The sequence below is a fragment of the Lactuca serriola genome, chromosome 2, assembly GCF_051521515.1.
Source record: "Lactuca serriola cultivar US96UC23 chromosome 2, Lser_US96UC23_V15, whole genome shotgun sequence".
Taxonomy (NCBI): domain Eukaryota; kingdom Viridiplantae; phylum Streptophyta; class Magnoliopsida; order Asterales; family Asteraceae; genus Lactuca; species Lactuca serriola.
The window spans coordinates 191,546,673-191,567,611 of record NC_136409.1 but is presented as its reverse complement, the minus strand read 5'-3'; the positions used below and the strand labels follow the sequence as shown (position 1 = coordinate 191,567,611).

Sequence of the window (20,939 nt, the reverse complement as noted above, 5' to 3'; positions counted from 1 at the left end):
ATTGTGATTAACTGAATAGGGATTTGCAATTGGAAATGGACTCACTGAACCTGGAATCCAATTCAAGGCGGATGTTGATTTTGCTTTGGAAAATCAATTAATTACAAAAAAAGATTACAATGAATTGATTCGAAAAGTACCAAAGTGTGAAGAAGCAGCAAACAAATGTGGTAATTTTCATTATTTAACCTTGTTATATTTATGTTAATGTTGTATATATACTTGAGGTGTTCTATTATTTTTCAGGGACAAATGGTAAAGCCAGTTGCCTTGATGCCAGGAACATATGTGGGGAAATTCAATCCACGATTTTGTATGTTAGCAAAATATGTGTAAGTAAGCAAACAAATATCCTACAATCATAACTGGTGGTGTAATTTAATTCTTATGTAATAGAAACAATTGTTGTAAAACAGCCTTATGATTTGAGGAAGCAAAGATGTGATGACTTATCAAAGATAGGTGAATTCTTGAACTTGGAATCAGTGAAGAAAGCATTAGGGGTACCAGAGGAAATATATTTTGGGGCGTGTAATGGTAAGGTGTATCAAGCAATGAAAGAAGACATTATGAGAAACCTTGAAGTTGGGATTCCAGTGCTTTTGGAAGATGGTATTAAGATGCTTATATATGTTGGAGAATATGATTTTATTTGCAATTGGCTAGGTATGATATGATACAATCATACAAATGAAAATAAGCTATGTTTGCTCTCTATTGTCTGAAAGGACTTTGTTTTGTTTGAATTAACAGGGAACTATAGATGGGTCAAAGGCATGAAATGGTCTGGTCAACTATATTTTGCTGAATGTACAGTCTATCAATTTATAGTAGATGGGAAAGAAGCTGGATTGGCAAAGAACTATGGTCCTCTCACTTTCCTTAAGGTTTGTGCATGTTCATATCAATATATGAATATACATATAATATATGTATGTATCCAATGAGCTTTTATGGTTGCATAAAATTGTTTTCTTTTTTTGTAATTCAGGTGCATGATGCTGGGCATATGGTTCCAAAGGATCAACCAAAGGCTTCATTGCAGATGTTAAAGATGTGGATAGAAGGAAAACTTACCTTGCCACTAAGATGAAAAAGAAAACTTTGTTGTCATGTTGGGAGTATTAAGAAATAATGTAAACAATAAAAGTGAGAATGTTTAAGCATTGGGTATTTATTAACAATCAGGTCTTAGTCTATGTAATTCCCTCAGAGTATCCATTACAGGACGAAATTGAGATTTCAAAGGAACAACTGATACAACTCGTTGATGTTGTGCATTGCCGTTCTTGGGTTTTGAAAGTGTCACCTTCAACATCTCTCCCTCCAGAATCTTACCTGCAATCTCACCTAAGAAAACATAACATTTTCAATCTGTTAGGACACACAATAATGATGGTAGCAGGAAAATGATGAAGTAGTTGCCAACGTATTTACACAAAGACTCAAAGAAAATCAAATGAGATAATGAACGTTAATATATCAGATATTCTTTTCAAATGTGTAATTTTAAAATGATACTAACCGGAAAAGGGATGAAGCTTGGCGAAATCGGCGAAATCTTGAGCAGAGCAACCAAAGAGAACCCTAGCAGCCCTGTCAAACATGACCACCTCAAACACCTTCGTCTCTGTCGCTACTGACATGAGGACGCGAAATAATCGTTTAGAAGAAGGATTAGAAGTAGAGCCGCCGCCGCGATGAGGAACAGCACTAGTATTTCTAGTGAAATTGCAGTGATCACAGTGAGTTACGGACGGCGGCGCGGTGTTGGTTTCGGGGAGAGTTCTCTCGCAGAAGGAACACACTGTGTAATACAAGGCGGTGTGATCAATGGCGACGACTGTGCATATGGTGGTAGTCCGTTTGTCCACTTCCATTGCGGTTGCCGAATGCCGGGGGAACCACAAACTATGCTGGTAAGAAGGTAAAGATGAACCTTTTCCTTAAATGTATAATATGAGATGCTTCAACAATTACTCATCAAGCGGGGATAACTCAGTTGGGAGAGCGTCAGACTGAAGATCTGAAGGTCAGGTGTTCGATCCACCTTCACCGCATTTTTATTTTACATAAACTTTAAGACACATAAGTTTAATAATTACAAATATATCGTATCACAGTAATAGAAAGAGGTATGTCTTTTTGTACAATTAAGGCATATGGTGGTTGTCCTATCTCTATTATGCATAGTTTATATTTCTTTACATAATTGCTTAAGTTTTTTTTTATGATTGATATTTTGTAATGTTCGTACCGTGTAATAATATTATTTCTTTTTCATTCCACAAAAAAATGTATTCATATGAGTGAGTCATTTCCTTCCAACACAATGGTGCATCATCTTTTTTTATTTATTTTTTTTTTCCAACCTACAATACATAAAAATTCTATCTTTTTCAACCCACTTTTAAAATTATATTTTTATTTAATTAAATTAAAAATACAAAATAAAATAAAACATAATTTTTTTCATTTTAAAAGAAAATTTTGCTAATTTAAAACAAAAACAAAATTCTAAAATAATATTAAAAATAACATTTAATTAAAAAACCACACTACAAATAAAAAATAAACAATAATTATAAAAGTACACTTAAAAAAAGACAGCTTAATTTAAATTCTAAAAGGACAATTAAAATTAACTATATATTATTCAGAGTTAGAATGTAGACATATTCAATGTGATCGGTAAGATCAGATCGAAGCTGATGGTGAGTTTCAAAGTTGCACAATTCATGTATTATTTTTTGGTCATCAACTTCGTCCGGGGGGGGGGGGGGGGTCGGGCCGATACACAGGAGATATCGCAGCACCCTTATCTTTCAATATCAAATTGTGTTGTATAATACAAGCGTACATTATGTTTTTTGTTTTCCTTCATCGTCGTAACTCGTGTACGCATTTTTAATATGTCTCAACGTCCTTTAAGGACCCTAAAAGAACATTTTAAGTCTTTTCTTGTTGATTATTGTGCAGCCTTAAACTGTATTTTTTGTCGGTTACTGAATATGTATATGCTTTCACAAATACGGTCCATGATGAATATATTCCATCTGCAAGATAGTAACTATGTTTGTAGTATTCATTATTTAGATAAAATGAACAATCGAGTCTTGTTTCATGATATTTCTCATCAAACAATGGTGATTGGTGGAGGACGTTTAAATCATTGTTCGAACCAACTACAACATAGAATGCAGGTCAAAACCATAAATCTTGTGATGTCGCCGCTTCTAGTATCAATGATGGATACTGATGGTCACCCCTCATGTATTGGCTTCTCAATTCCATTGGACAATTCCTCCAATTCTAATGTGTGCAGTCAATGCTACCAATCATTCCAGGGAATCCATGTATAGCTTCATGTGCTTCATACAAAAGTTAAATATCAGTAGATGTTGGACGGCGTAAATATTCAGCCTTATACATTTGGACAACAACGTAGCAAAAGTTTTCAAGAGCTTCACGAGAAGTTCTTTCTGACATATTCATATACTCATCTAACAAATCTGGGTTATAACCCTTTGCTAATTGACATATTGTTGATGTGCATTTTGTAGTGTATTGAAACTTTTTTGATTTGTTGCATCCCATGTTGTTGGAAATAAGGATAATTCATTCCATATCACCAATAAGTCACATAAACAAATATTTGTTCATACGGTTGAATCATCCGCAAAATAATGTCGAATCAGCAGTCTTTCAGCCTTAAAACGATGTTTGTGGTTTGTGTTTCTTCTTTTAATGTTGCTTGAACTAGCATTGTTCTTAAGAAGAAGTTGTACGATACGAGCCAATAATTATTGTTGATAAGTTCATCCCTAGATGATGAACTATCATCATTAATTTCCATTACTATTTTCCAAACATTTGGATTCATTTTGAAAAGAGATGATAGAAAGAAAATGAAGCAAACAAACAAACATATATATATATATATATATATATATATATATATATATATATATATATATATATATATAATGAAACAAGCTATTTTCCAAACATTTGGATTCATTTTGAAAAGAGATGATAGAAAGAAAATGAAACAAACAAACATATATATATATATATATATATATATATATAATGAAACAAGGATACATATAGATAATCTTAATAAAAAGATAATAATACAAATAAAAAACATAATAATAATGAGAAAGATTCTCCAGTCAAATGATGTCGGCATTTTGAACTTCATGGTGTTCGAGCCGATACACAGGTGATATCACAACACCTTTATCTTTCAATATCAAATTGTGTAGTATTATACAAGCGTACATTGTAATGCCCGTGTTTCTGGACTTGCCATTTTTAGCAATGTAATAGTTTAGGTTAACCTTTGTAACCCAATTTGAAATAATAAAAATGTATTATTTGTGAATTTTGTGAATTATGTGAATTATGTGTTTATTTTCTTAATTATTATAATTTAATGAATTAAGAATAAAATGAGCGTCAAAATTTAAGTGTAAAATAAACTCGATATCTTTGCATAGAGTTTTGGTGGCCGAAACGAGGTTTCCGAATATATATAGAACGCCCAAATCTGACTTCGTATGAGGAAGTTATGATTTCCTGAAGTTTCGACTTGGCAGTATGCAGCCTGAATACTCGATTGAGATCGAGCGGTTTTTAGCCGAAACAATCTAAACGAGAATCGAAGATCTCGTTGTTAGTAGCGAAACAATGAAAAGTTAGGCGAGAACGGACATCGGACGAAGAAGTTATGAATTTATAGCGAAGTTTTTCTGTCCCGGCCTTCTAAAAATAAATAATAAAAATAAAGTCAAAATTAGCCGACGGAGTCTAAATAAAAGCTGTAGAGTATGGTCTGACCTACGCGTGGATATAAAGAACGTCGAAAACGGAGCTCGTACGCGAAAGTTACGCAATTTAGAAGTTTGACAAGTCAAATTACGCCGAGCGTAATTTGAGTACGCCCAGAGTACTCAGAGGGGTGCAACTTGTCTGACCAATATTCGAGTGCCACCAAATAATGCATGCAGTGACGTTGAATTACGCCCAGCGTACTGAGTACGCTGGGCGTAATTAGAAATTACGCCCAGCGTAATCCCATACCCAGCAGCCTATAAATAGAAACCGAGATCAACCATTTTCTCTTGTTCAAACTCTTTCTTCTCTCTAGTTTTTGCCTCGATTTACGTGCCAATCATATCCCGAAGCCCTGGTATCATTCCCGAGCCCCGAAGCAAGTTTCGAAGCCCCGAGGATCCCGAAAAAAGTGAGATTTTTTAGTCGAAGCCCTGCCCGCGAGGAGCCCGGTTTTTGTGAAGATCTTCCAGATCCACCGGAGAAACACTACTTCTGCAAGCCATAGTGCTGCCCGATCATCTTCTGATCAAGTGAGTGTGTAGTCATTTTCTTCTAACATATTATTATGAAGTATTTTATAGGAAATACGTGTTACGTGTATACTTTGTTGATTATATGTGTGAATATATATTCACTTTCTTCTATCTCATAGATCTGATTTATTCTCTATGAAATACGTGTTATGTGTGTGTGCCTCATCTGTTATATGGAAAAATGTATTGATTCGAGCATGCTATACAGGTTTTAAACTATGTATAAAAATGTATATTTTTATCTACTAATATGTTGGGTAGAACATGGGTAGATAGTTGGTGTGTAATAAACAGATGAGAGGCCTTGATGTTGTTGGTGTTATTCTAGTCATTCAGCAGAGTATGGATGACGACCACGGACTATTCTAGACAGTCCTGTGGAACACTAGCAGACTCATAACTGTAGGTGGTGCGAACGATGTATTCACCGGTGTACTCTATCCCCCACATGGTTGCCTTTAGGATATTTATTGCTAAGGAAGCCCCTTTGTAGTAATGTCTGTCTCGATGAAAATCCTAAATTAAGTTCCTTATAATAGATGTTGTTTTAGGGACGTAAAGTGAGGATAACGGGAATGAGTAATCGGGTTATTGTTGATTGTTGAATTAATATAATTATTTATTGTGGGTTGAAAACCCTACATGCTCACCAGGCTCCCAAGCCTGACCCACTCAGTTTATTTGTATTACAGGAAGTGACACAAGGGCATAAGATGGATGAATCATCAAGGTGTTTTGTTTACAAGTCTGTATATGTATATATTTGTTAAACGGCTTGTAATGTTATCGTTTATGCTTTATGGTCTGTATCGGAACATGACATCCCGACTTTTGATTATGAAATGAAATTATACTTCTTTATGAAATGTTTTGATAAAAATCTATTTTATCATGTTTTGTTTTTGGGAACAAATTCCGCATCTCTTTTAAAAATCAAAAGAATTTACTCTGAAAATGTTTAAAAAGCATAAATGAAACTGGTCTTTTCTGGCCAAGATTTTGGGGATGTCACATACATTATGTTTTTTGTTTTCTTCACCGTCGTAACCCGTGTAGAAATTTTTAGTATGTCCTAACGTCCTTTAAGGACCCCAAAAGAACATTTTACGTCTTTTCTTGTTGATTATTGTGCAACCTTAAACCGTATCTTTTGTCGGTTATTGGATATGGATATGCTTTCACAAATACAGTCCATGATTAATATATTCCATCCACAAGATAGTAACTATGTTTGTAGTATTCATTATTTAGATAAAATGAACAATCAAGTCATGTTTCATGATATTTCTCATCGAGCAATGGTGATTGGTGGAGGACGTTTAAATCATTGTTCGAACTTCACGGGTTCTCTAACTCCCAACCATACTTAGTTGCAATTTTTCATTTCCTTTTAAGCACCGTGCACAGAATACCTCCAGTCAAATGATCATGCGGTCATAGAAAATACTCTATATCTTGGTTTCTCTCTCCCGATCCAGTAGTTGAGCTTTCCTTTCTTCATTAGCTTTGAGAATGCGTAAATTTTGTTCCCGATACCGTTGTCTTTGTTTCGCCTCTGTTTTGGTTGCAGATTTGATGTCGGCAATTTGTTTGATGAGATCAAACATTTCATTTTTTGTTGATGATGTCGATGTCACTTTCTTTCCTTTTCTTTTTCTCAAAGGTGGTGAGTCTTTAAAACTAAATGTTTGTTGTTGTTGGGGGGGGGGGGGGAGGGGGAATCTAGGAGGATACTGTGGATCATAAGATGATGTGTAGGCGTTAGATGAAGATGTTTTGGTTCGTTTTGATAAAGGAGGTGTGGAGTCTTCACCAACTTTTTTCAACCAGTTCCCATTTCGCATTGTCTTTCAACCACTCCTAAGCTTGTTGATGAGGAACACCTTTCTGATTAATAGTCCTACGGTACTCGCTTAGTGAGGATTGTAAAACATTAGCCTCATATCTCCCGTTAGCCAGACTGTTCATCTTACGGTTATAGATATTGTTGAAAGCGTTAGTGTAAAACTCGATCTAATGTATCAATCCAAATCACAATATTGGTGCGGAATCCCAATCTAATGATTAACGCAAAACAATTATAATGAATTAAGAACACAATATTTAATCTTCAATGCACACTATATTGATCAATAGTCTAGTACATAAGATCTCTATGTCTCGGTTCTCTCTGTCTCTCTCTAAAACCAAATCAGCTGATTAGAATGACCAACCCTCAACATGGCTGAATCAATACATTATATATACCTAGACCTAAATACAAAAGCCCAGCCCAAATCCCAACCGAAATCATCATTAAGTCCACCGAAATCACATGGTGATTTTGTTCCAAACACCACCGAATTCATGGTGTTTTCGGTCCTAGACCGATAACTTTCAAAGCTACCTAAAGTAAAGTATAAACCACAAATCATGTCCCAACAGTTACATTTCTTTTGGAGGTCTTTCCATTTTAAGTTTACTTGGTGTTGTGACCCATCTGAACCTTCCATTTAAACACTAAAATGCTCTAGAACCTTCTCCTAAAATGCATCGAACCTTTGCTGATTTCCATGTTAATTATCTTTAGAAACATCGACATATACCTTATCTAAAGCCAATTCTCCGTGTTCCACCCAGTTCTTTTCGCTTCTGGTAGTGTGTATAGTTGCATTTTTTCTTAGCAACGGGTTGCAACCCCTTGTTGGTTTCTTCTTCGTTTCTTTAGGGAGTTGGATCGTCACTAGAACTATCAAATTCTACGTTTTGAGCATCATGGAACTAGAAATTCTCGGGTTGAGAATATTGGAATTGGGTTTCTGGAACCCTTTGAGTAAATTGATTCCATAGATTATAACTCTGATTTTCTTCTGGAAGCCTAAATGTGTTGTAAGATTGTTACACCAAAAAATATTGTTGTTGGTAGTTTTGTTTTTTTTTTTTGTAGTTTTTGTATTTATGATATTGTGGATTTTGAAAATCTGAAGAAAAAATAGAATGTCTTGACTTGAACCGCCTTGTGTGGCTTTGAGTCTTTGGATAGAACCGATTTGTTTAGATTTATCTCCGGAATCCATTGAATGTAACTCAAGGAATTGAACCAGTTTGTATAATATTTCTCCAGTTTCCCTTACTATCAAGATGTGGAGAAATAGAAAAGTTGATGAAAGAAACTCAAAATAACAATAAAGGTACTTCCACCATCATCCTAGAGGACATTCCTGGTGGTGCCACCTCATTTCTGGCTGCATCTAAGTTCTGTTATGGTGTTCATATTGAACTTACACCTACAAATATAGTTATGGTGTATCACGTGTCAGATTATCTTGAAATGACTGATGAATATGGAGATGACAACTTATTCTAAAAAAAATTGACTTACTTCCATAAAATATATACTAAAAACTGGAAGTATTTCATGGTTGCTCTTCAAAGTTGTGAAACCATTGTAACAAAAAGTAGAGTCGTCGTCGCCACGATGAGGAATCACATTGAGTTTACGGACGGCAGCACAGTGTTGGTTTCATTGAGAGTTCTCTTGCAGAAGTAACACACTGTGTAATACAAAGCAGTGTGATCAATGGTGACGACTGTGCATATGGTGGCGGTCCGTTTGTCGACTTCCATTGCAGATGTGTAACGCCCCGATTCTCACATATTTATTAAATAAAAGGTTCTTTGGTTTTAAGTCCTACTTGATGAGTTAGTCTTGGAGAGCTCAGTGAAACCCTAATTCGTGTGGTACTCCTTGTGGTGTGTTTTAGACCTTGGAGAGAAGATTGGCTTGGAGGGAAGAGCTTGAAGAGCAAAGGAGTTGAGGCACGGAAGGTGTGGGAAACAGAACTTAACTCATCTAGCATCTTTTGGAGGTATCAAGTTGTAATCTTTACTCCCCTTTTCTTCTAGATCTCTTTGTGGTTGAGTTTTAGGGCTTTATGGATTTTTGGGAGTCATATTGGTGAGCTATGGGTTAGACCTGAAGTTGTAACTTCAGATTTGGACCCTTCTCAAGTTCTAGAATCACAAAGTTCATGTTTTGGTCGTGGTTGAGGCCCTCCTTGTGCATGAAACCCCATAAAGAGCTTAGTTTTGGCATTAAGAGCCTTTTTAGTCATGCATGCACGTAAAGTTTGCAACTTTACGTGAAAAGCATGTCCTAGAAGTTTGGATATGTAATTTGGAGTCATTACATGGCTTAAATAAGTCTGTATGGCTTAAGGGCTGTAGGAACTCGGCGATTCGCAAGGTTGACTCGGCAAGTCTTATGAAGATGGCCATCGAACTCGACGAGTTGTATGAGTAACTCGGCGAGTCGGGTGAGTTTTCCCTGAGTTATGAATGCGTGTGTAGCCGACGTGTTGCAAGAAGGAAACTCGACGGGTGGCCTTAGGGTTTCGATCGAAAATCGTGAGAACTTGACGAGTCACCCGATGACTTGGCGAGTGGGAAAGAACTTCAAAGAACTCAGCGAGTAGCCGAGGGTACTCGGCGAGTTAAGGTCAACAGGGACTGTTGACCTTGACTGAGGACTTTGACCTTGACCTGGGGTTGACTGGTTGGTTTATAGAGTACTTGTGAGGTTGAGGATTTATGAGTATGCTCGTATTATGGTAATAGGTGGAGGATTCTTTGGCGAGTGATCTGAGAGTTGGGATTTATCTACAGAGTCGACATCTGCGAGGTGAGTTATCCTCACTATATCAAAAGGGTATAAGGCACTAAAGGTCGACCCTTTAGTTGTTATCGTTATGATATATATATATATATATATATATATATATATATATATATATATATAGTATGTTATGCTTCTATGATCTTTAGGGATCAGGATGTTAGTGGCTTGCTAGGTCTGTATTCTAGTCATGAGAGATTGCTATGATTGATGATCAGTGAGTTAGTTATGTTTGATGCCTATATATGCCAATATATGTTAGTTTTGCGCACATGATTGTTTGCTCGTTGATTTAGGTTGAGGCGGTCCTGCTTTGTGCTGAAGGCCAACATACCTTATGAGCGGTCCGGGAAGACTGTAGGCCCACATGGCGGTCCAGTCATGCCGAAGGCTCGGTGAAGATTCAGTAGACTGTAGGCCATGTAAGGCGGTCCAGTCAGGCCAATGGCCCAATATGCATGTTGTTGATTTATGGTTACAGATTTGGTATTTCAGTGTAGTATTGGTATTATAGGGGTAACTCACTAAGCCCTCGTGCTTACAGTTTGCAGTTTATTGTTTCAGGTACTTCAGGAGGAGATCATGGCAAGGCAAAGGCGTGACCGTACCGCTCCTCATCCTTTTGATCTTATTTTGGGACACTCTGATGGATATTGATAGAAAATGTTTTGTAAACAGTTACTCGTTGGTTTTTAAATTATGATTGAAAAGTTTTAAATTTTGGCGTAAAAATTTATGGGTGTTACAAGTTGGTATCAGAGCCTTGGTTTGAGTGAATTGGAGAAGCACTCATGTGAATTCAATATCAAATCAAGGAGATTTTTGGAAAGTAAAATTTTAAAATGTTTTTTTAAATAAAGGATGGAAGATGCAGAGGGTACGATCAGCCGGAGCCTGTAAGTAAACCCCAAAATACCATACAATTATTTGATATTCTGATATATTAGAACAACATGCTCTAAGATAGCAGATGGAAAGGGGTGAGGTTAAGGTGGTTGCAAAAAGAATGGAATGGATGATGCCAAAATCCTCTATAATAAATAAATGTTTTTTTTGTCACTTGTCACACTCTTATTCAAATTGTCAAATGTCATTTTGTGGTTATTTTGAATTAAATTTTTTCACATGTCATTTTATAAGTTTTATTATTTTATTAAACTCTACATAATATTTTAATATAATAATTGTAATAAATAGATATCAATTTCATTAACAAAGTTACCTTTTAATTTTAAAATTTTCAAAATTAAAATTCATTGGTTTCTTTTATTTATTTATATTATTTTTTTAAATTTAAAAGATAAAAAATATTTTTATTATAATAATTTATTATTTTTCTTATAAATTCGAAGTTTTCAAATATTTTGATATTTATATTTATATATTTTTTTAATTAGTTTATGCAATTCATGAATCTCACATAATATTTTTTTTATATTTATATACTTTTTTAATTAGTTTATGCAATTCATGAATCTCACACAATACAATTGAAGGTTGGATAATGATACTTCCAATCAAAATGACATGAAATGGAGAAGAATTATGTCAAATCATTATCTAAGATTTACCTTCTAACGGACTACATTCATTTCATTAACATGTCATTTCATACTTTCTAAAAAAAAAAAACTTTAGTGGCTAACAGATGATAGTTTGATTACCCTTAGTTACTTGGGAGCCCAATTATCAATTATCAATTTCCAGGAAGCCCAATTACTTTGCAAACAAATTTTTAGGGTTTATCGTTTTGAAGCACCGCGGATTGCAGAAGATGACAAGATCATCAGATTTTAGCTGGTAGTTGTACATTGTACTGTTTGATCACTTCATTTTATGCGGAGTCGTGTGCAAGTTGATATTTGACTTAAGTTTTCAGCAGGTGTTTAAAAGAAATATCTTCTAATCATACACTCTGCAAATTTGCGATTGTTCTGTGTTGCGTTTGTGTTGAGAAGCAAAACCATGGCGATTTCTTCACCAGGTTTCGTCGTTGCACGACTCCGTGATTCATCGAGCATAAGTGAATCGCCAATGCTTTCCATGAAATTGAAATCGGTACTTAAAAGTGGGGTTTCTAATTTTATGCAAAACCCTATTTTAAGAACCCGTGGCAGGAATGCGCTTACAGCCAAGTTAAAATCTGCTACATCTGACAATTTAGGGAAAACAGTCACTGTTACCGAGGTTTTCGACTCTAAACCTGATCGAGAAAGCGGTGGTGGAGATGACGGAAATGGAAATTCTCCACCTGGTAACGGCGGCAATGGAGGCGGTGGTGGCAACGAGGACGATCACGAGGAGAAAGAGTTTGGACCGTTAATGAAATTCGATGAGGTGATGAAGGTGGCTGAAACACAAGGCGTGAATCTGCCTCCCGATATGTTAGAAGCTGCAAAAGCTACCGGACTTCGCAAACTTATTCTTACACGATACATGGATTTACAGGTAAAGGAAGTTATTTCAATTAGAGTATGATACAAAGCTTAAGTTGTTTTACAATCTGTTGTTCAGGGCTCTGGGTGGGCTCTAGGTTTCTTGATGAAGTATTGTGCAGTTCTTCGTAACAGAATGCTTGCTGATCCATCATTTTTGTTCAAAGTTGGAACAGAGATAGTGATTGATTCTTGCTGTGCGACATTTGCTGAAGTCCAAAAAAGAGGAAAAGATTTTTGGGCAGAGTTTGAGTTGTATGCTGCAGATCTTCTGGTAGGCATAGTTGTTGACATTGCTTTGGTTGGCATGTTAGCACCATATGCTCGAATTGGAAAGCGAACAGTAGCAAGTGGTGGTCTTTTTAGTGGCCTAAAGAACTCTGTTGCAGCTCTTCCAAGCAGGTTATTCCAAAACTTCCATTTTCTTTACAAAATCAAATGATTATGTAGTAACTTTTGAATCATATTGCTTGTCCAGTGTCTTTGAGTTTGAGAGACCAGGGTGTAGATTTTCAGCTCAACAACGACTTGCAACATACTTTTACAAGGTATGCAAATGATCTTTATTAATTTTGCTCACCTTGTGATGACAATTGACATGACATGTGTTTTGGTGATAATAATGGATACAGGGCCTCTTGTATGGTTCAGTTGGATTTGGGTGTGGTATAATCGGTCAAGGAATTGCAAACATGATTATGAATGCCAAACGGTATGCTTCTCACTTGACAATATGGCAATGTTACTAATGAAATGTCTAAAATACCCTTTAAATCTGTTTGTAATTATAGGAGGATGCATACTTCAGATGAAAATTTACCACGAGTGCCTCCTTTGGTGAAAAGTGCTGTTCTTTGGGGTATGTTATGTTTTGTAATGATTTTGATTGTTTATATAATAATTAGCATGCAGCAGATATTTAGGTTTTTTATTGAATAAACATAAACACAGGTGTTTTTCTTGCGGTGTCTTCTAATACGCGTTATCAAGTTATCAATGGATTGGAAAGTGTGGTGGAAGCTTTACCTTTGGCGAAACAGGTCCCTGTAGTTGCAATGGCATTTACAGTTGGAGTGCGTTTTGCAAACAATATTTATGGTGGAATGCAGTTTGTAGACTGGGCTAGATGGAGTGGTGTTCAGTAATTGGATGTAGAATTTTGCTTCTTTTGGCAGTTGAAAAGGCAGTTGCCTCCTGCTCCTTTTACTAGGTTGATTTCTTATCCAACCAAGTTCTTTTTTTTTGTTGTAGTTTGAAATAAGAAAAATTAATGTTATTGTATCTTTGGTATTTCTTCAATTAGTATTATTGAACAAAATCTAATTAAATTAGGGACAAAATTGCAAAAATGGTCCTTATGGTATGTCAAAAATTATCATTTTGGGCCAATCAGGTTTAGACTAGCACAAATGGTCTAAAGTTTCCATTTTGTTGCGAGTTTGGTATATTTTGGTTTAATTTTTATAAAATGATGATTTTGCCCTATGTATTTTTTTAAAATTTTTTTTATTATAGAAATAAAAAAAGAAAAAGAAAAAGAAATTACTCTCTCTCTCTTTGATCTTGCCTTTTGTATTCTTTGATTTTTTATAAAATAAAGTCCAAGAAGAGGGACCAGTCGGTAGATGTTTTTGTAAGCTTACAAGAGTGGCGATTAACGTCAATGAGATCCTTGAGTGGAAGAATATCATTGATCCATTCGTTACAGAGATAAGTGACACAAGCGATGGATAGAAGAGACCATCGATGTCAAGGAAGAAGTCTTTTGACTTACAAACACCTTGTGGAACAAGTTACTTGAGAAGTTAGTTGCATTACAAACTGAAGTAAACTTGTGCAAGGCAGCAATCGCCAGAAGAGCTATTGCAAGAACGTTGTCGCACACTGAAGCACTTAAAACCATTGAAGTATGGAGGTAAATGCGAACCTAAAGAACTTGACAAATTCTTTTGGTTGATGAAATGCTACTTTAATGCTACTTAAGTGAAGGACAACATGACGAAGGTAGATACGACCGTCCTTTCTCTATGCGAAAGTGCAACTCTATGGTGGAGAAGGAAACACGAAGACACTGAAAAAGGCCTATACACCATAGACACATAGGAAGAATTTAAGAGGCAACTTAAGAAACATTTCTTCCTACATAATGTAGGAAGAAATGTTTCTTAAGTTGCCTCTTAAATTCATGTAGGAAGAAATGTTTCTTAAGTTGCCTCTTAAATTCTTCCTATGGGTCTATGGTGTATAGGCCTTCATAAGTGTCTGGATTCGAGACTACATAGTCGAGTTCATGAGCTTGATGCTAGAGTTACCTGATATGCAGAAGAAAGACAAACTTTTCTATTTCATGGATGGACTACAATCTTAAGCTTATAATAAGCTCAACAGGAGAAATGTTAGAGACATCGACGAAACTATCGTCGTGACAAAAGATCTAATGAAATTTCGTAGAGAAACCACGGTTAAGAAAAATAGTGGTGGAGATCGATCTACATCAGAACCACAACCAAATCAAGACACACCAAACCCTCAAATTCAAAAGGAAAACTAATCGAAGGAAAAAATCAAAAAGGAGAACAAAAGGAGGTCAAGTGTTACATATGTGATGGTCTTCACTTGATTCGAGATTGACTGAAGAAAAAAGCCTTCTATGCGACGGTGTTGTAGGAGGAAGAAGTCGAAGCACAAATAAGTTCAATGCGTTTTCTAAACTCGATATCGAAGGATGAGATAAAATCATCTAAAGGAGACGAAACTAAATGGGAGAGTCTAATGTTTGTCGAAGCTAAGGTGAATGGAAGGAACATTAAGGCGTAGATTCCGGAGCAACTCATAGTTTCGCCGCAGAAGAGGAATCCACGAAGTTGGGGATCCATTATACAAAGGAGTGGGGACGGTTGAAGGTTGTCAACTCTCCATTTAATTCAATCCTTGGAGTTTCTCGTGGAATACCCATGAAGATTGCAGAATGAGAAGGATCCATCGACTTGATAGTGGTTCGAATAGACGACTATTACATGGTACTAGGAATGGACATTCTGGATAAGGTACGTCCTTGGTTGTTCGAGAGAGACAACACCATGCGTATAACTAAGGGATCAACGATCCACATCATTCCCTTAGAAAGAAGCAAGACAAAAGCTCGAACCCTTTCAACTATGAAGCTTCACAAAGGCCCCGAGAGCGAAGGAAGTATGCATATGTCGTATGGCCCGGGTAAAAAGATAAAAAAGAATATGAAGCCAAAAAGGGAAGTTCCAGTGAACGAGACACATTCGAACAAACATGGATATTTATCCCACATGAAGATTGATCCAAGAGTCTATGAGGTTGAGAGAGGATTGGTGGCAGAAGGAGCGTTAGGGAAACAAATTGTGCCTTACTCGAAGAAACACTTTAAAGCAAAAGAAAAGACACGAAGTAGTTTGGTGATAGGATCGAGATATACGTTTCGAAGACTTGACGAGGATGTCAAAGGGTTTAAGTGGGGGAGGATGTCACAGACCAAGTTTCTGGGATCATGTAGAGAACATTGGAACGATAGAGAATACTCGAGGAGTCCCTGGAGAGATTGAGAACACACTACGAGTCCCTGGAAGATGCTAAAGAATTATGGATGTCCCAGGAAAAATATGGAACGACCATGAATAATCCAGAAAATACAAGTGAAGCTAAAATGACTCGGAGGAATTTAGAACGACCTAGAACATGCTAGGTCACAAAGGAACACGTTGGATAATGTTGGAACGTCCTAGAAATATCTAGGGCATCATAAATGGTATAGTATATTATAGAGTCTTGTAAATGTTATATAGATATCATTGGAAGAGTCTAGAATAGTCGGGAAGATACGGGACCTAGAAACTTCTATTTGATGAGGTGTAAAGACCCTATATATAGGAAAGAGGTATCATTTGTAGAATCAATCGAGAAGTTGCCTTGTAAAAGTTGAGTTCTATAAAAGAAACTTTCTTTCTTACTTAGAAGTGTTCCTTGTCCTAACTCTTACTTTCGAAGTTCGTTAGTACATCTAGACCGCTGAAGTTAGCCTGACTAAGAAGTGGCACACGGTGATTGAGTCGTCCCGATGATAATTGACACCACTGCACCACAAATATCACATGCAACGCAGCCACCTTCATAAGAAATATCATTCATTTCAATCCTCGGTCCAATTACATCGATGGTATTCCCTGCATTGGGTTCAATCACGAATAAATTATCATCATCTCCTTCATATTCAGCACAATATGAGACGTTGATGTTCCCCATTGAACAATATGTTTCACGTAATGCTTTCTCAGCCATGGCTTTGAGCATTCCGGTCATCACATTAAGAGGCAGGAAGACATGTACGCCTGGGTTCTCGTTTAACTTTAAGCCATCTATCAAACCTCCATCCTTCTTGTAAACACAACTTAAAGATGTCGTATCTTCAAATTTACAATCAGCAACATCCCAAATCTTCACAAATTTTTGGACTCCATCCAAAGACATAATCGACTTATACAAGTAACTCAAATCGCGATGCAGCTCAAGGGCATTTAGATAATTATTGGTGGACAATTTTTTAACCGAATAGTAGTAGGTAATTCTTCTTTCTAGAGATGAGATATCCACCGACAATTGTATTATGCAAGTGATGGCAAATGCATTAGTGTTTTGTTTACCCAAATATTCCCCGTTCAATGATATGTCTTCACCAACATTCTCTGACTCTATTACAAGAATATCCACCAATTATTGAGTCATTCCCATGAAACCATGTCCTCATAGCACTTTAGAGTCGAAAGCTATGTTATAGAATTGTCGATATAAAGTCTTTCCCCTGAAAGTGGATCCCGATTTAGAGATGGGTATTTCATACACCAAGCTCACCATTTTTTCAAGAAGACCACTTAATGTTTCCAAAAGATTCCCCCATCTTTTACTGCAGAGTATTTCTCAATTATCAGATTGCCACACATCATATTTGAGATTGACCAAACCCATCTTTTGCAGTGTTGTCATGTACCCATCATCAACGGTACTATAATCCCAGCCTTGAAACCAACCTTTCCTGTATGCTATCCCATGGAGGATACGAAGATACAATCCCCTTTTTTTAGAAGTGTCAATAAGTTTGATTGACCTTTTCGAAAAGAAAAAAAATGTTAGATAAAAAGGGGCTCGAAATGCAAGAAGAAACAATGTAGTTTATAATTATTGTTCCTTATTATAGCATTGTACTTTAGTATATTTAAAGTGCAATGCTCTTGGTTGGAATACGGTGAAAAATACAATATGCTAATAACAAAAAAAGAAAGTACAATGCTATAATCAGAGAAAACTTTAACCATAAAACATGGAGTACCTGGTGTGTAGGGACAAACATACACGATACTACATATTCATAAGTTCTATCCCATTCAAATGCTTTGATCCACATTCTTTTCCTTTGATTGAGATAAGATGGCCGAAGCCATTTGCATGGATCATGCCATGCAGTATATACGTTTGGCACTCAAGCACATTTACTTATGTAGGATAAGTCCACTTGTCGGCATCCGGGATTATGAAATGATATCAAAATCTTGATACAAAAAGCTTACCCCAACCTGTTAAAATAAAGATTCTTTGTTGATAAACCCTATAATATCAAAATATTAATAAACCACTTAAAGTCTTAAAAGATTCAAAATATCGAAACCACACCGATTCTATAAGTATTTGTTTCGTTGCTCACAATGTTTCGTGTTTGATTTTGTTTTCCTTGTATTATTGTCGAAGGCTTTGAGAAATTGCAAATACATTGCTATTATGAGTAAAGAATTATAAGTATGTTGCAATTACTAATAAACTACCAACTATGTTGATACTATTACTAACAAAATAAAAGCACATTGTTATTTTGGGTAAGGAGTACATTGCATATATTGGTAAAATGTAAAGTACATTTCATAATATTTTTTGAATAAACAATTTTTTTTGGTTAGTGAAATTGCACAACTTCTTAAGTAAACATACCAAAAATGTAATTACAATTTCAAAGTGAATTGAACAACTTTTAAACCAGAAGGACAAAAAATGTGATTTCATTTAAACTAAAAGGACCAAATACGTAAATTCATTTCAAAGCGATGTTAATTTTGGGTGATATTGAAGAACTTTTAAACTAAAAGCACCAAAAAAGGGATTTCATGTAAACTAAAAGGACCAAAAATATAAATTCACTTCCTCTCTCGAACAACTTTTCATTTAAAAGGGTCAAAATGAATTACAATTTCGAGATGGAATTGAAGAACTTTTAAGCTAAAAGGACCAAATACATAACTTCATTTAAACTAAATGGAAAAAAATCTTAATTCATTTCAAAGTGACATGAATTTCCAGATGAAATTGAAGAACTTCTAAACTAAAAGGACCAAAAAAGTAATTTCATGTAAACTAAAAGAACCAAAAATATTTATTCATTTCAAAATTATGTGTCTTCCTCTCCATTTAGTGAGACTTTTTCATACTAAAAGGACAAAAAATGTAAATTTATTTCAAGGACCAAGATTTTTGGATATTACAAGTGATTGTTGGGTTTTGGTTCAAACTTGGGTTTCAAAACTTCAAAACATTTACAACAGAGCATAAAAATAATAAATAGCATCAAACCTTTTATATACACTAAAGATCATTTTGCATGAACATGTAAAGAATAAATATTAGGGAAATAGACTTATTAAAGTAATTAACCTTTTGATTTGTACACATCTAGGTAACAAACTTTTTAGAAATGTTCACATATGACTGGTTGTAGTAGATTACATCTAGTCATAATGGTCATATGTGAACACTTCCAAAAAGTTTGTTACCTAGATATATACAAAAAAAGATAGTCACTCATATGTGAACAAACCGAAAAAGGTAAGAGTAAATTACACGAACGGTCCCTGTGGTTTGGGTAATTTGTGCGTTTGGTCCCTAACTTATTTTTTAACTCAGATGATCCCTATTGTTTATTTTTGTTGTGCATTTTGTCATGTCTTACCTCAAAAGACTATTGTGCTTTTTTAATTAATTTTCTAATTTTTGTATTTATTTTTTATATATTTAAAAAATTAATATAAATTTCATTGAAATGATCCAGAATGATCCAAAGGTTGAAATTAATCATGGAAACACAATGAATGACCATGATTGTTGAAGGTGATGTCATCAAGTTTCTCTTTTAATATATATAGAGATAATTTTCAATCATGGCTTAACTTTTAAGTTGTAATGATATTTGAAAGATTCAAATCTCCATCAATAGTGAAATCCGATTATAAGTTTCGATTTATGAAACCGATTTAAAACCTAAATGATGTTTAAAAACTAAATTGAAGTTAATGTATCGATCGATTGATTGGATGATACATTTATGGATTTATTGTTTTACCTTGAGTTTTTGTTGCTATGTTGAATTTGAACTTCATAAGTGTTCCATCTAGTTTTAGAAAGTTTAACAACACTTTGAAACATTATGATTTTGGTTCGCCAGGTCAAAGTGAACTGTAAGCGGTGATGATTTCGGTTTAGTAATGCAATGACAATAAAGAAAAGCTTATATGATTTCTATTGAAGCTAAATGGTTTTGGTTGTTCAAAATATTGGGTTATCACACTTAAACCACAAATCATTGTGTAATAATGCTTTTGAATGGTTTTAAACATAATTGGAATTTCATCTTCAATTAGTTGAAGGTAACTAGAAATTATGTAGAGAATCTATTAACCCAAATATGAGTTAATACTTAACCTGAAAGTTTGATGCCTTCTAGATGTTTATCCAATCCTCCAAAGCATTAAGTGAGTTAAGTCATCAAGTGGTGAATGATTAAGATATAATTAAGTGGTTATAATTGGAATTGGAATGGTTAAATCAATTTGGATATACTAAATGGCCATTTTTGAAGTTTATGCTCGAAAGAGAGTTCCAACACACAATGCACGACCTTACAAGTCTATTTGCAAGGCTATGCAACTTGGCCATATGAGAATAATTTTTTCATTGAATATTTCATGCCCTTACAAATTGTGAATGACATGAAAACTCTTGCATGACCACGAAACATATTTTAGAAGGTCATGCATATGTGTAAGTAAAAGAAGTTCGCTTTTATTTATATTTTTTTTTCCACACAACTCCATATCATCTCTAGGCTTTGATATGCCTTCATATGGACTTAAAGAAGACCGCGAAACAATAATATTTCACTTTTAATATCAAAAACTTAATATGTGGCTTAACAGAGCATAAAAAGGTTTTTGACCCAACTATTGTTATAATTAGGTGAGCATTGAGCCCTTAAAGCATCTAGGGAGAAATGGATTATAAGAAGTAGCTAAAGGACTTTAGGTAAGTACTCTACCCTATGAACACTTGTTCAAAATATATGATATATTTGTACTTGTGTTTTCCCTTATGTTTAATACAATACACATACACATACACACTCGATGGCTA

At 35.1% G+C, this 20,939-nt stretch overlaps 2 protein-coding genes and 1 long non-coding RNA gene across 3 annotated transcripts; 2 read left to right on the top strand and 1 right to left on the bottom strand.

Annotated features, from left to right (window-relative positions):
- The first annotated feature begins 7 nt into the window (after positions 1 to 7).
- LOC145087880 (uncharacterized) lies at positions 8 to 661 on the top strand. The gene is made up of 3 exons (XR_013700906.1): positions 8 to 170; positions 247 to 332; positions 417 to 661. It is a non-coding gene; the product is annotated as an uncharacterized LOC145087880 (long non-coding RNA).
- A 429-nt stretch (positions 662 to 1,090) lies between these two features.
- On the bottom strand, positions 1,091 to 1,928 carry LOC145087879 (replication factor-A carboxy-terminal domain protein). The gene is made up of 2 exons (XM_079025980.1): positions 1,526 to 1,928; positions 1,091 to 1,350 (listed from the first exon to the last, which is right to left on the bottom strand). The coding sequence occupies exons 1-2, from the start codon at positions 1,878 to 1,880 to the stop codon at positions 1,178 to 1,180; spliced, it is 528 nt and encodes a 175-aa protein (XP_078882106.1). The 5' UTR covers positions 1,881 to 1,928; the 3' UTR covers positions 1,091 to 1,177.
- A 9,862-nt stretch (positions 1,929 to 11,790) lies between these two features.
- On the top strand, positions 11,791 to 13,754 carry RER1 (reticulata-related 1). Its single transcript, XM_079025978.1, has 6 exons — positions 11,791 to 12,477; positions 12,544 to 12,866; positions 12,943 to 13,012; positions 13,097 to 13,176; positions 13,256 to 13,323; positions 13,416 to 13,754. The coding sequence occupies exons 1-6, from the start codon at positions 11,995 to 11,997 to the stop codon at positions 13,607 to 13,609; spliced, it is 1,218 nt and encodes a 405-aa protein (XP_078882104.1). The 5' UTR covers positions 11,791 to 11,994; the 3' UTR covers positions 13,610 to 13,754.
- Positions 13,755 to 20,939: the final 7,185 nt, after the last annotated feature.

Coding starts and splice junctions, on each gene's coding strand:
- LOC145087879 (XM_079025980.1), bottom strand. CDS start 1,880: ATGGAAGTGGACAAACGGACTACCACCATATGCACAGTCGTCGCCATT. Junction 1,351..1,525: donor CAAGCTTCATCCCTTTTCCG/GTTAGTATCATT, acceptor ATGTTTTCTTAG/GTGAGATTGCAGGTAAGATT.
- RER1 (XM_079025978.1), top strand. CDS start 11,995: ATGGCGATTTCTTCACCAGGTTTCGTCGTTGCACGACTCCGTGATTCA. Junction 12,867..12,942: donor GTTGCAGCTCTTCCAAGCAG/GTTATTCCAAAA, acceptor TTGCTTGTCCAG/TGTCTTTGAGTTTGAGAGAC. Junction 13,177..13,255: donor ATGATTATGAATGCCAAACG/GTATGCTTCTCA, acceptor TTGTAATTATAG/GAGGATGCATACTTCAGATG.